Genomic DNA, 12,457 nt, shown 5'->3' with positions numbered 1-12,457 from the left:
GCCTCTATGATGAACAACTATAGACCTGTCTCTAATCTCTCTTTTATATCCAAGATTATTGAGAAAGTTGTATTTAACCAGCTCAACGACTTTCTGAATGAAAGTGGAAGTCTTGATAACTTTCAATCAGGCTTCAGACTTCATCACAGCACTGAAACAGCTATGGTAAAAGTGTTAAACGACATTAGGTTGAATACTGATTCTGGTAATGTTTCAGTCCTGGTTCTGTTGGACCTCAGCGCTGCGTTTGATACTGTAGATCACAGAATCCTGTTGCACAGGCTGGAAAACTGGGTTGGACTTTCTGGAGCGGTCCTTAACTGGTTCAGGTCCTACTTAGAAGGCCGGAGTTATTTTGTTACAATTGGCAGCTATGAATCTGAGTGAGTGGCCATGAGTTGTGGAGTCCCCCAGGGGTCCATTCTTGGACCTCTTCTGTTTAACTTGTATATGCTCCCTTTGGGTCAGATATTGCAGAACTTTAACATCAATTATCACAGTTATGCAGACGATACACAACTTTATGTGTCTCTGTCACCATGGCGACTGCAGCCCAGCAGACGTACTGTGTCAGTGTCTGGAGGAAGTAAACACCTGGATGAGAGAGAATTTTCTACAATTAAATGAAGACAAAACTGAGATCATTCTGTTTGGTAGAAAAGAGAAGAGGGTCAGCATTGGTAAATATCTTGAGACTCGGGACCTTACAATCACTGACCAAGTTGGTAACCTCGGAGTGTTGATAGACTCAGATCTGACTTTCAGCAGCCACATCAAAGCTGTCACCAAGGCAGCTTTTTACCATCTCAGAAACATCAACAGAATTAAAGGTTTCCTCTCCCAAAAAGACCAGGAGAAACTCATCCATGCATTCATCTCCAGTAGACTCCATCACTGTAACGCTGTTTTAACTGGACTTCCCAAAAAGAGCATTAAACATCTGCAGCTCATCCAGAACGTTGCTGCTGGAGTTTTAACCCGGACTAAGAGATCTGAACACATCACAGCAGTTTTAAAATCTTTACTCTGGCTTCCAGTCAGTCACAGAATAGATTTTAAAAGCCTGCTGATGGTTTACAAATCCCAGAACGGTTTAGGCCCAAAATACATCTGTGATCTGTTCAGAGAATATAAACCCAGCAGAGCTCTTAGATCCAAGGACTCAGGTCAGCTGGTCCAGTCCAGAGTCCAGACTAAACATGGAGAAGCAGCATTTAGCTGTTATGCTGCAAACAAGTGGAACAAACTGCCAGTGGAGATTAAACTTTCACCAAATGGAGACATTTTTAAATCCAGGTTAAAAACATTTCTGTTCTCATGTGTCTATGCATGAAATATCTTTTAACTTATCTAGACTGTTGCCTGTTTTTAAATTCATTTAAATGATTTTATTTGTTTCTCTTTATATTCTTTTATGTATTTTTAATGCTTCTTACACTCCCTGCTGCAATGCTTTTATTTTATGTAAAGCACTTTGAACTGTTTGTACATGAAATGTGTCATATAAATAAATTTGATTTGATTTGATTTACCGAGCACACAGGACCGGTTCCAGGCTCTGCTCTCCGGTGTTGGTGAGGAGGCTGTGCAGCGGGAGCTCGATGGCGCTGTGCCAAACCAAAAAGTTTTCCAGCTGATTGCCGCAAAAATGGCAGAGAGTGGTTTCAACCGGGCCGCGAGCCAGTGTGGCATTAAGCTGAAGAAGCTGGGAGGTGGTTCCAAATTATAGATGTTATTTGTTATTTGCTGTTATTTGCTATTTACGCTTTGGCACGCACTCCACCCACCCCTGAGGGTCCCCTTTGTACAGTGGGAACGCAAGCTGACCCCAAAGAGACCCGACCCGTACCGGACTGCATAGTGGGAACGAGGCTTAAAAAGCCACTCTGAAATGGGCAGTTTTGCTTTATTGGAGGGGTCATATTTTATAGTCAATAAAAGACTATACATCTGTTTCCGATGAATTATGGACCGTGTGGTGTCCCTCCATCGTCTGTGCCATCACAGTTTCATAGTGAGCCAAACATGTCTTTAAGCTACACCCTCCAAATCGTTACAGTAGTTTGTCCAAATACTTTAGCAAAGCATCTCGCCCAGTACTAGCATCTGTTATTCTGCTGAGTGCTATATGCCATCAAATCTACACAATGATACCCACTTCAAAGATATTAGTTATTCTTTTTAACATAATTCAATCTGTATAATAAATCTACTGTGATACAGATCCATTTACGAGTCACTTCGAGTCAGACAGTGGAGCATTGATACGCCAACACAGTCAGTACAACTTACCTGGACGTGTTTTTGTTCTTTAGCCCGGTGTCATAGTTAGAGGACTGATGCTCTTTGACCTTTGAGCTTCTGTACTCCATGAACTGTTTACACGATGGGCAAGGTTTTTCTGCTGAAATTAAAAAGCGCTGTTTCAAATTAGCACCCGTTAACCAATAGCACTATTCACTTTCATTCACTTCAGATAGAGAGCGTTATAACTAGCAGTATAACTAGCATTATCCGACTATTGAGATGTCCCCTGTGCCTTTGGTCCTTCCGTCTGGTCTGCGTCATTTAAAATGTCTAATGTCTTAAAATGTCCGACCACACGAAAAACAAAACCACGTTAATCGGCTCATATGTGTGCCATAAAACAGGCAAAACGCCAAACAATTGCTGTCCATATTGGGTCACCATGAACTTGAATTAAGCGCTCCCGTTATCACTTCCGGGTCAACCTCGGAGTTGGTACATTCCCTTTCCGGTTTATTGTGTAATTTGTAAAGGTGTTGTTGATTTGTTTTCTTAAATATAAATTTCTTTTCCAAAATGTAAATTTGTTTTCCAAAATGAAAATTTGTTTTCTGAAAAGTAATTTTTTTTTTTTAAATGTAAATGTTTTTTTTTTAAATGTTAATTTGTTTTCCAAAAGGTAAATTTGTCTCAACCTTTGCAATATTGGTTTGCTCCTCTCAGCCACCGCACTTAAACACTTAATTACATGCTCTCAAGCACAGAAAGCAGTGATTTTTTTCCATAACATGGGCCCTTTAATTTTAGGTTCTATTTCCCTAATTTCAAGACTTGGTCAGGACCAGATTTTTTATAATACATAAAATCTTAGAATCGAAAGACGGAGTCCTTTTTGACATGACAACACATATTGAAAGTCATTTTGTGTCAGTGAACATCAACTGAGGCCTTGATATTTCATGTGCTCATATTTGCCTTTTCATTGCTCTATGAAAAGTTTTCACACACTTTTTGTGCAGTTATGACAGAATCTCTCCATCTCCACACACTCAAAAACAGATGTATTGAGTTGAGGATGAATTTGATTGACAATATTATTTTCAAATGTTTGATAATATTTTCATAGTGAATTATTTTGAGCATACATGTGTAGTAAGATAATCACATCAAACACTGTTTGCTCCTAATTTACTGAAACGTATAAAGATGATTAAGTTACAATTAAAAAAGCTGTTACTTATAATCATTTATATTAGCAACTGGACAATAACGCAAATTTATTGATTAGCCAACATGAATCTCTTGCATGATCTTATGTTTCATAAATAAACTGCATACATAGCACTTTTTCAGAATAACTCCAATAACCAGTCTTATCTGATGACATGAGAATAGTTTGTGCAAGTGTGTACAAAAAAGTATTTTTCTTTCCATCCTCTTCGAGGTGTAATGACTGTTCAGTCCAAAAGCACTTCATAAAGTCTCAGTGGATGAAAAAGGGAGTAAACATTCACAAAATTCCAGATCAGGTGAGCAGTACAAAACGATACATGTGGAGGGAACTTGAGCTGCAGTCAGTGTTTGGGGAGAGTGAAAAAAGACTGACTGTGCAAGCACTCCAGCATGTTAGGCCACCAATCCTTTACAGAGTGGTGCCATCCGGGCCAATTTAACATGCTGATTTGGTCACAAAAGGGATATTTGTCTTCTGTACTGCTGATGTCAATGCTCTTTGTGTTTGGTGTGGAATCTCTCCAACAAGGCTCTCAGGATGCTCCCTGGGATCTTCTGGTGCTCGTCTATCAGAGACTGGACTGCCTGCTGCACCTGCAAAAGAAAAACCAAAATGAACAAGCAGCATTTTCTACATTCTAAGAAGATTCAACAACAACTCAAAAACTCCCATTATTCAATTCAGTTTATTTCTATAGTGCAAAATCACACCAAATGTCACCTCAAGGCACTTTGGGGTCTACAGTACAGTAGTTGTTGAGAGTCACAGAACAGGTTACTGGGATGTTTGCTCCACGTAAAATGACCTGCAATCCCTTTTGGCAGTGATTTGCTCTACAAAATAAAAGTATGTAACCTGTAGACCGGGCATCAAACATAAAATCCTGCAGACACATATCAGAGCTTTCAGACTGGGTCTTTAGCTGATGCAAAAGAAAAATGCATTTCTAATGACTGATAGTTGCACACAAGCAGATGTGAGTGTTTCTAAAACTGCTGATTTTTAAAAAAAAACATCCCTATCCCTGTCCGGACCAGACAAGTGGGAGAGAACGAGGAGGAGAAAGAGCAAAACAGTCAGAGACAAGAGGTGATGTTACACTGAGCAAATAGTGTAACAGAGTCAAGTTTGTTAAATATAATATGCCTCAAGCGCTTCAAATGACAGAAAACAGAGCAGAAACAAAAAGAAAAGTACCATAAAAATGGCCAAGTAAACTGCTGAATTATGTCTGATCTATGGCCCAGTAAGAGAGACAGAGTTGAGAGTACAGAGCACCCGCTATTCTAAACCATTTCATTTGTATATTGCAGAGACATCAGGTTATGCTAATAGCACCTGTGGACAACTAATAGCTTCCTATAGCACCGACATCCAATTAAACCTGGCTTTAACTACATGCCATGCTCACGAGCCTTCACTTTGTTTTAATGCAAGTCAGAAATAATATTTTCAGAGTTAACTATTCAAAGATTCAGCTCAATTAAACCAGCAGTGTGAATGGTGTTCAACACAGGGTTCAAGTGTGAGAACGGGGAATAATGCAGACTATGCTACAACACAGTTCAATCCAAAAAAAACACTTACTGGGAGAGTTAGGGAGATCCAATTTACTGAACTTTTTCAGCCATGAGCTGCACAGCTTGGAGAAATAAAGGCCTTAAAAGCTGCCAGCAGGCTAGAAAATGGAAAACATTTCATAGAAGAAAGAGGTATAGTGTAGAATGCAGCCATGTCGGTTGAAATGTCTTTCATGAAGAAAAGAAGTTTTTTCCTCTATGGCAAAATGCAAATGACCTTGATAACCACCAAACCATCTTTTTAGAGCTGGAATGAGAAAAGTGTCATAAATGAGTCCACCTGTAGAGTAATAGCCGTCATCTCCGCTGAACACATCACAGCAGCTTTAAAATCTTTACTCTGGCTTCCAGTCAGTCACAGAATAGATTTTAAAAGCCTGCTGATGGTTTACAAATCCCAGAACGGTTTAGGCCCAAAATACATCTGTGATCTGTTCAGAGAATATAAAGCCAGCAGAGCTCTTAGATCCAAGGACTCAGGCCAGCTGGTCCAGTCCAGAGTCCAGACTAAACATGGAGAAGCAGCATTTAGCTGTTATGCTGCAAACAAGTGGAACAAACTGCCAGTGGAGATTAAACTTTCACCAAATGGAGACATTTTTAAATCCAGGTTAAAGACATTTCTTTTCTCATGTGACTATGCATGAAATCTGCACGATATCTTTGAACTTATCTGGACTGTTGCTTGTTTTTAAATTAATTTTAATTATTTTATTTCTTTCTCTATATTTTTTCATGTATTTTTAATGCTGCTTGCACTCCCTGCTGCAATGCTTTTATTTTATGTGAAGCACTTTGAACTGTTTGTACATGAAATGTGCTATACAAATAAATTTGACTTTGATTTGGTCCTTTACATGACATCACCCCCATATCATTAATGATGGTGGAAATGTGCTTCTTTTCTTAAGGCATGTTTCATTGGACCTATAGTCTGCACTTCCATCACTATCTCTTTGTCCAAAGCAGATTGATGATTCCTCATTGATCATCACTTTCATCCAACCATCCACAGTCCACCACTGCTTCTCTTTAGCCCACAGTAGTCTTGTTTAGGTGTAAATGAAGGTTTGGCTCTTATGAATGGACATTTTGCTGGTTTCTTACAAACTTCATCTACTGTTTCTGCCTCTTTGTTTGAAATTTTTTTTGGAGCATTTTCTTTTTTCTGGTATACTAGGTTGAGTTTTCTATCCTGACACTTTGACTTCTTCTTTGGTGGACCTGTACATTTCCCTTTTACAACTTCCCCAATTTGTTTGTACTTGCTCCAAATTTTGGAAACAAAGTATAGTTAGGGATGGCTCAGGTGACCCTGAAACATCCCATAGGGAGGGGGGAGCTCCCATGATGCACCTCTCCTCCCTCTGCTCTCTTTCCTCTCCATGTACATGTGACATCATTGTGGTCATTAACTTTCTCTCTCTCAGCAGGTACTTACTTCCTCCAGTAGGGGTCAGCCTTGCGCTACCTGCCTACATGAGTATGTCACTTTGGATAAAAGTGTCTGCCAAATGCATAAAAAGTTTATTTTTTCACTCCCCTCTCTGAAACCATTTCTTGGTTAACTCTCAGTGGGCGGTCCTCTCACTAAGCAAGAGCTTTAAAAACTCACTACAGCACACTGACAGAATCGGAATTGCACGGAAAGAGCCTTGTGTGTCTGCTAGTTAGAGAAGTTAGTTAGAAGTTAGAAGTTAGAGAGCATCCTGTAGGGCGGACATGCATGCTTCGGTCATTGGCATTTCTGCTGACCGGAGTGTCTGATGTTGAGCCCACACACGGAGCTCACTGTTTTTATTTCTGTTGACAGTAAAACTGTTGAATTGGATCCGACTCCCTGTTTTTCATTCCCTCACAACACAACGCAGAGGAAAAATGCACAGCTAACGGCATGCCGGCTACATCATATAGCGCAGTTTGAATGGCTTAATGTGATTGGCTTATGAGTAAATGGTCTCCCACGTTGGGTGCGTTCTTATGATTGGCTGAAACAAGGAAGATATCTGATTGGTTGCAGATCATTCCGTGTTAAAAAAAAAAGATATTTGTGGGTTGAATCAAGTCAGGGGAGTCTCAAAATTCACACACAAATGCAGCGAAGTCCTAGCCTGGCTGACGCGTCCACATCTCGATGAGATGGTGGTCTGGCAACTAGGTGTGCATTTTCTCGTATTTGAGGCGTGGTTTACGAATGCCTAGAGCCGTTTATTGGGCGCTACGAATGTCTATCAAATGGCGTCTGGTTCTTCCCATGCTGCTTTGCGCGCGATTCATAGCCAATTGTATCACTTATACCAGATGACGTATGTAGAGCGACAGAAATTCGACGAGGAAATACATCCTTCTTGGCAATGAAATCTTTCAACGCCAAACGTTGCTCTTTTTTAAAAGTAAACTTGCGTTCTAAGCTACTTAAAACACTTTCTAAGGCTGCATCGAACGGTAACGTTGTGTCCGCTGCCATATTGGATTAACACTCTACAAGCTTCGGTGTCGCGCATAGACGTCGTCATCGTCTTGCCCCCCCAGGCAAAAATACTCAGGCAAAAATAAGGGCGGTGGTTTCCAGGCTGCCTTTGCAGTGAGAATGAAATCGCACGCAAAGCAGCATGGGAATTCCCAGGCTAGCGAAGTCCACAAACCAGAAGCAGTTTATAAATTAAGATATATTTGTGTGTGCATCAGGAATACATTTGTAAATCGCCCTGCGTAGAGACAGTGTAGAGACTTGTCTCTACACTGTCACCCCTGACAGAGTCTGACTAGTGGTTTTCCTTCTATCTAGCTTATTGTTAGCTTTGATGTTAGCTGTAATGTTATATCCTCATAAGTCACTTTAGATAAAAGCATCTGCCAAATGCATAAATATAAAAATAAATTGACCTATGTATGTTTACCTATGCCAATATGTGTCAATGCTATTATATTTCAGATAGCAAGAATATTTTATTGAAGGCAGAATGAGAAGGACTAAAAATAGGCTACATCATAGGCCTAATACTGTATGACAAGACAGCTAACCGGTTATTGCAGTATGTCCAAGAGAACAAGGGTGTTTTCTGAAAAAATAGGGCAAGCCAACAATAAGCTCATCCTAGTTTAATTTTATAGAAAGGGCAGCATGAGAGCATTGTGTTCAGTCTCTCTCCAAAGAAGATTTGGATTTTTCTCTGTGTGGAATAAGCTATACTGCATTGGAAGCCTGATCACCTCTAACTACCTTTTCTCACTTCAGTAAATACTTTGAGGAAACTCAGCTTTTATGATTCCAAATATTTTTTAAGGAGCTCTTTGAGAAATATGTTGATGTAGGACTCCAGAGTCCTTTCCTGGCCCTGACTTGGTTATTTTACCTAACGTTTAACTGGTGTAACGCCAGCCAGGAGAGAGGAACACAACTGAGGATTCTGTCCGCACACGTCTCAGAAACATTGTGGCCGCAATAATTGGAAGAGAAGCAGAGATATTTCATTCTGAAAAATGTATGTTTGACTTTGCTCATGTACAAATGAAACAGCAGATATTGTCCGTAAAGAACCTGGATAAAACATTATCAGGAAAGACACAAGCCTCTTGTTGTGCCGTGGCTCGGTGGTTATAGTCAGCCGTCCAATAACCGGAACGTTGAAAGATTGGTGAAACTAACAGCTGGAGGGGTGTCAGTCCACCTCCAGCCTGGTGTCCGATTTTTCAGCGGTCTCTTGACTCCCACACTGTACCAGCGCTTTGGAAAAAGGCAGCTATTACACCGGTCCCCAAAAAGCCCTGCCCCACAGAAAACAATGATTTTAGACCAATTGCATTGACGTCTATAGTCATGAAATGCTTTGGAAAATATATGGTGTCCCTTTTAAAAACCGAGGTCAACCCAAAACTAGACCCATGGCAGTTTTCCTATCAGCATCAGCGTAGTACAAATGATGCTGTAAGCAGCATCACCCATCTTGTCCTGAAACATCTGGAGAACCCAAAGGCCTACGCTCGTTTACTTTTTATTGATTTTAGCTCAGCTTTTAATACAATTCAGCCATTTTTACTACTAGAGACACTAAAGAACATGGATGTTAGCTCTTTTATCATAAAGTGGTACTATTCCTTTTTAACAAATAGGACGCAGTATGTCAGAGTCCACAATGCAGCCTCACAAACTAAGTGCATAAGCACAGGGGCTCCTCAAGGTTGTGTGAGTTCTCCCGTCCTCTTCACTATCTACACAAATGAGTGTGTGAGTACTCACCCACACAACTACATTGTCAAGTTCTCAGATGACACTGCAATCCTGGGGCTACTACATAAGGATCAGGAAACAGCACCATACCATTCGGAGATAGAACAGTTTGTTGACTGGTGTGATGCCCATCATCTTGTTGTCAATGTGAAAAAAACTCAGGAAATGATATTTGACCCAAGAGTAGTTTCCAACACAAATGCAGTACACATCCATAACACCCCCATATGTCAGGTCCCCTCATATAAATACCTGAGTGTCTTCATGGACAGTTCACTAACATGGCAAGTCCATATTGAGAGCCTCTGTACCAAGCTCCAACAGAGGATGTACTTTTTAAGACGACTAAGGCTGTATGGTGTTAATAATAGGCTTCTGTTTTTATTTTTTTAAATGATCTTAGAAAGTGTGATACAGTATGGTGTGCAAACGTGGTATGGTAATCTGACTGTTCAGTTAAAAGCCAAGTTGGGGCGTTTGGTTAAAACTGCACTGAAGATTGTTGGTCACCAAGATCAGGGATATATGCAGTCCATCTATGAAAAGTCAGTGCTCAGGGAGGCACTGAAGATTCTAGAGGACCCCACACACATTCTGCACAATGAATTCACTCTGCTACCCTCAGGTAGACGTTTTAGGACATTGAACTGCAGACTCAACAAATACAAGAACTCCTTTATCCCGTCTGCCATAAGAATGCTTAATGACAGATAGACATGTGCTGCACAGTCTTATGTTCTATGTTTTTAATGTTTTTCTATGTTTATGTTGTATGCTGAGTGTGCGAGTGCTGTATGTTATGCAGTGATTGTTGGAAGCCCAAGACAAATTTCCCCCTGGGGACAATAAAGTACACTCTACTTGTCACGGCCGAGGTGCCCTTGAGCAAGGCACCGTACCCGTACCCCCATGCTCCCCGGGCGCTGTGAATGGCTGCCCACCACTCCAGTGTATATGGCATCTGTCTGAGTGTGTGACCCTGTGTATGTGTGGATGGGTTAAAAGCGGAGGACAAATTTCGTGTGTATGCATGTGTGCGTGACAATAAATCTGATCTTAACTCTTGTTCCTAATAACATGCTATTAAATCTTAATGAGTGAATGTACCTGCGAATCACACAGAAAAGAGACCAATTACATATCAAAAACCACACCTATGTAAGATAATAGCTGCAATAGTTTGCAGAGCTGGAACACACAAAAATCATTACTTCATGTTCAAATTACAAGTCATGATTGGATTTCGATTATATCATTTTGATTCTATGAATTTTGCTCTCGGCAGATGTTGATCATTGTCTTGTGTTTGACCTTTGTCCCTAAGAAAGAAAAAGAAAGAATGAACGGTCAACACAAACTCACTCTCTCTGCTAGTTCTGCAGCATTTAAGTCGGGGTCATATGGAATGGGATCACCAAGGAAGGTTCGAAATTTCACAGGAAATCCACCATAAACAGGAGCAAAGGGAAAACGAAATCTTTCATACAGCCAGCGGAACAATCCTGGACAAAAAGAGACAAAAAAGATGAGAATTACCAAAATAACAGTTTGGTGAAAGAAATATTATATCTATTTTTTTAAATAAATGGAATCTACGGTATCAAAACCATTCTGTAAATCAATGTAAACACTTATCTTCCTATATATGTATATGTTCATATGTAGATACATATATGTATACTGTATATATATCCATATATGGTCCATCTTCATTCCAACCCTCACCTATAGTCGTATGATTTGGGGAGTGACTAAAAGAATGAGATCGTAGATACAAGTGGCTGAAATGAGTTTTCCTCTGAGGTTGGCTGGGCTCAGCCTTAGAAACAGGGTGAGGAGCTCGAGCACTTGGATGGAGCTTGGACTGGAGCCACTGCTCCTCCACATCCAAAGGAGGGACCAGAGGGGGTTCGGGCATCTGATTAGATAAGCGGCCTTAGATAAGCAGTAGAAAATGCACGTAGAGATGAAAGACCAGTCTCAAATGGTCTACTCTCACAAAGTGTTTTTTAACCTTGTTTAGCTTCTACAGAGACCTTTACCATGTGTTACTCTTTAAGAATTTCACTTTGATCCAGTGGCCCCAAAGGGTCAAAATGCAGGACTTTTATGAGCCATTGTTTTTATGGTATCTTTGCATACTGAATTTCTATAAAGACTGTCTTGTCCTGGTGTTCTTGGATATATCACCTTTGAAAATTTCACTGTACTGATGTGGTATTTCTTACTTCATTTGATGTTATCAGACAAGAACTAAATGATCTTAGTAACACAAATAATGCCATTACTAATTTGATGCAGATGTAAGACCTGCAGATGCAATGTAACACTCGAGTTGGTATGTCTCAGATCTTCTTGTTGCCATTTATGGAACTGGATAGTGTAGTGGTAAGACTGCCACCTTCCATGTTGGCGACCTGGGTTCAACTCCCCTGCATGAAAGGTGATGCCTGCCTATCTGTAAGTTGTTTTGGATAAAAGCGTCTGTCAAATGCATAAATATATTTAAACCTAACTTGTTGGTGGCTATTTTTCTACATAGATTAGTGAAAGCTGTACATATCATGTGTAAAATACATATATATGTGATCCAAGCTTCTACACTTACTGAGTGTTCCCAGAGATCTGAAGCCTTCCCGAACATTCTGAGTAAACATTGGAATTACTGGCTGAAAGAAATAAGAGACAGAGCAAGATCAATAGAAGATTTGAAAAAAGGTTTCTCGACCGCAGAATGTGATTAAAAAAATAAATAAAAAAATGCAAACATGATGTTAAGCTATTTTATTTGATCATGAAAATAAGCTAAACACAGATATGACACAAAATTTTATTTATTTGATGAAAATTTTGGCTTTAGCTTTTATTACATACCCCCAAAAATTGAATAAAACTGTAATTTGCCTGACTTTTTCTTTTTAAATCAAGCAGATGAATGAATTATATAATCACTCATTTGTGAGGAAAAACATCAATATGAATACACCTTGGAATTTGCATTTCAACAACAAATACCTGTGAAAGTCTAAATATGCAAATGAGTGCTAAAAGAGAGTACATGCAGAGCTCTTGCACCTGCTGAAAAAAATACTTCCCAAAGAAAAATGTTAATGTTGAAATATATATACATATACACACATATATATATAAATAATAAATGTGTGT

General features: G+C 39.7%; 1 protein-coding gene across 4 annotated transcripts in view; it reads right to left on the bottom strand.

The window, feature by feature from the left end:
* Positions 1-3,493: 3,493 nt before the first annotated feature.
* The window catches only part of tmem68 (transmembrane protein 68), a 47,845-nt gene continuing 38,881 nt past the window's right edge, over positions 3,494-12,457 (bottom strand). For all 4 annotated transcript variants that reach the window (XM_075484200.1, XM_075484202.1, XM_075484201.1 and 1 more), the window contains 3 exons: positions 11,901-11,961; positions 10,655-10,794; positions 3,494-4,074 (listed from right to left, as the gene is read on the bottom strand). In XM_075484200.1, the coding sequence (XP_075340315.1) occupies positions 3,970-4,074; positions 10,655-10,794; positions 11,901-11,961 (306 nt within the window). In that variant the 3' untranslated portion in view covers positions 3,494-3,969. The remainder of the gene's footprint in view (positions 4,075-10,654; positions 10,795-11,900; positions 11,962-12,457) is intronic.

This window comes from Odontesthes bonariensis, chromosome 14 (genome assembly GCF_027942865.1).
Source record: "Odontesthes bonariensis isolate fOdoBon6 chromosome 14, fOdoBon6.hap1, whole genome shotgun sequence".
Lineage (NCBI taxonomy): Eukaryota > Metazoa > Chordata > Actinopteri > Atheriniformes > Atherinopsidae > Odontesthes > Odontesthes bonariensis.
The sequence above is the reverse complement of the archived record's forward strand: the minus strand, read 5'-3'. Positions and strand labels throughout refer to the sequence as shown.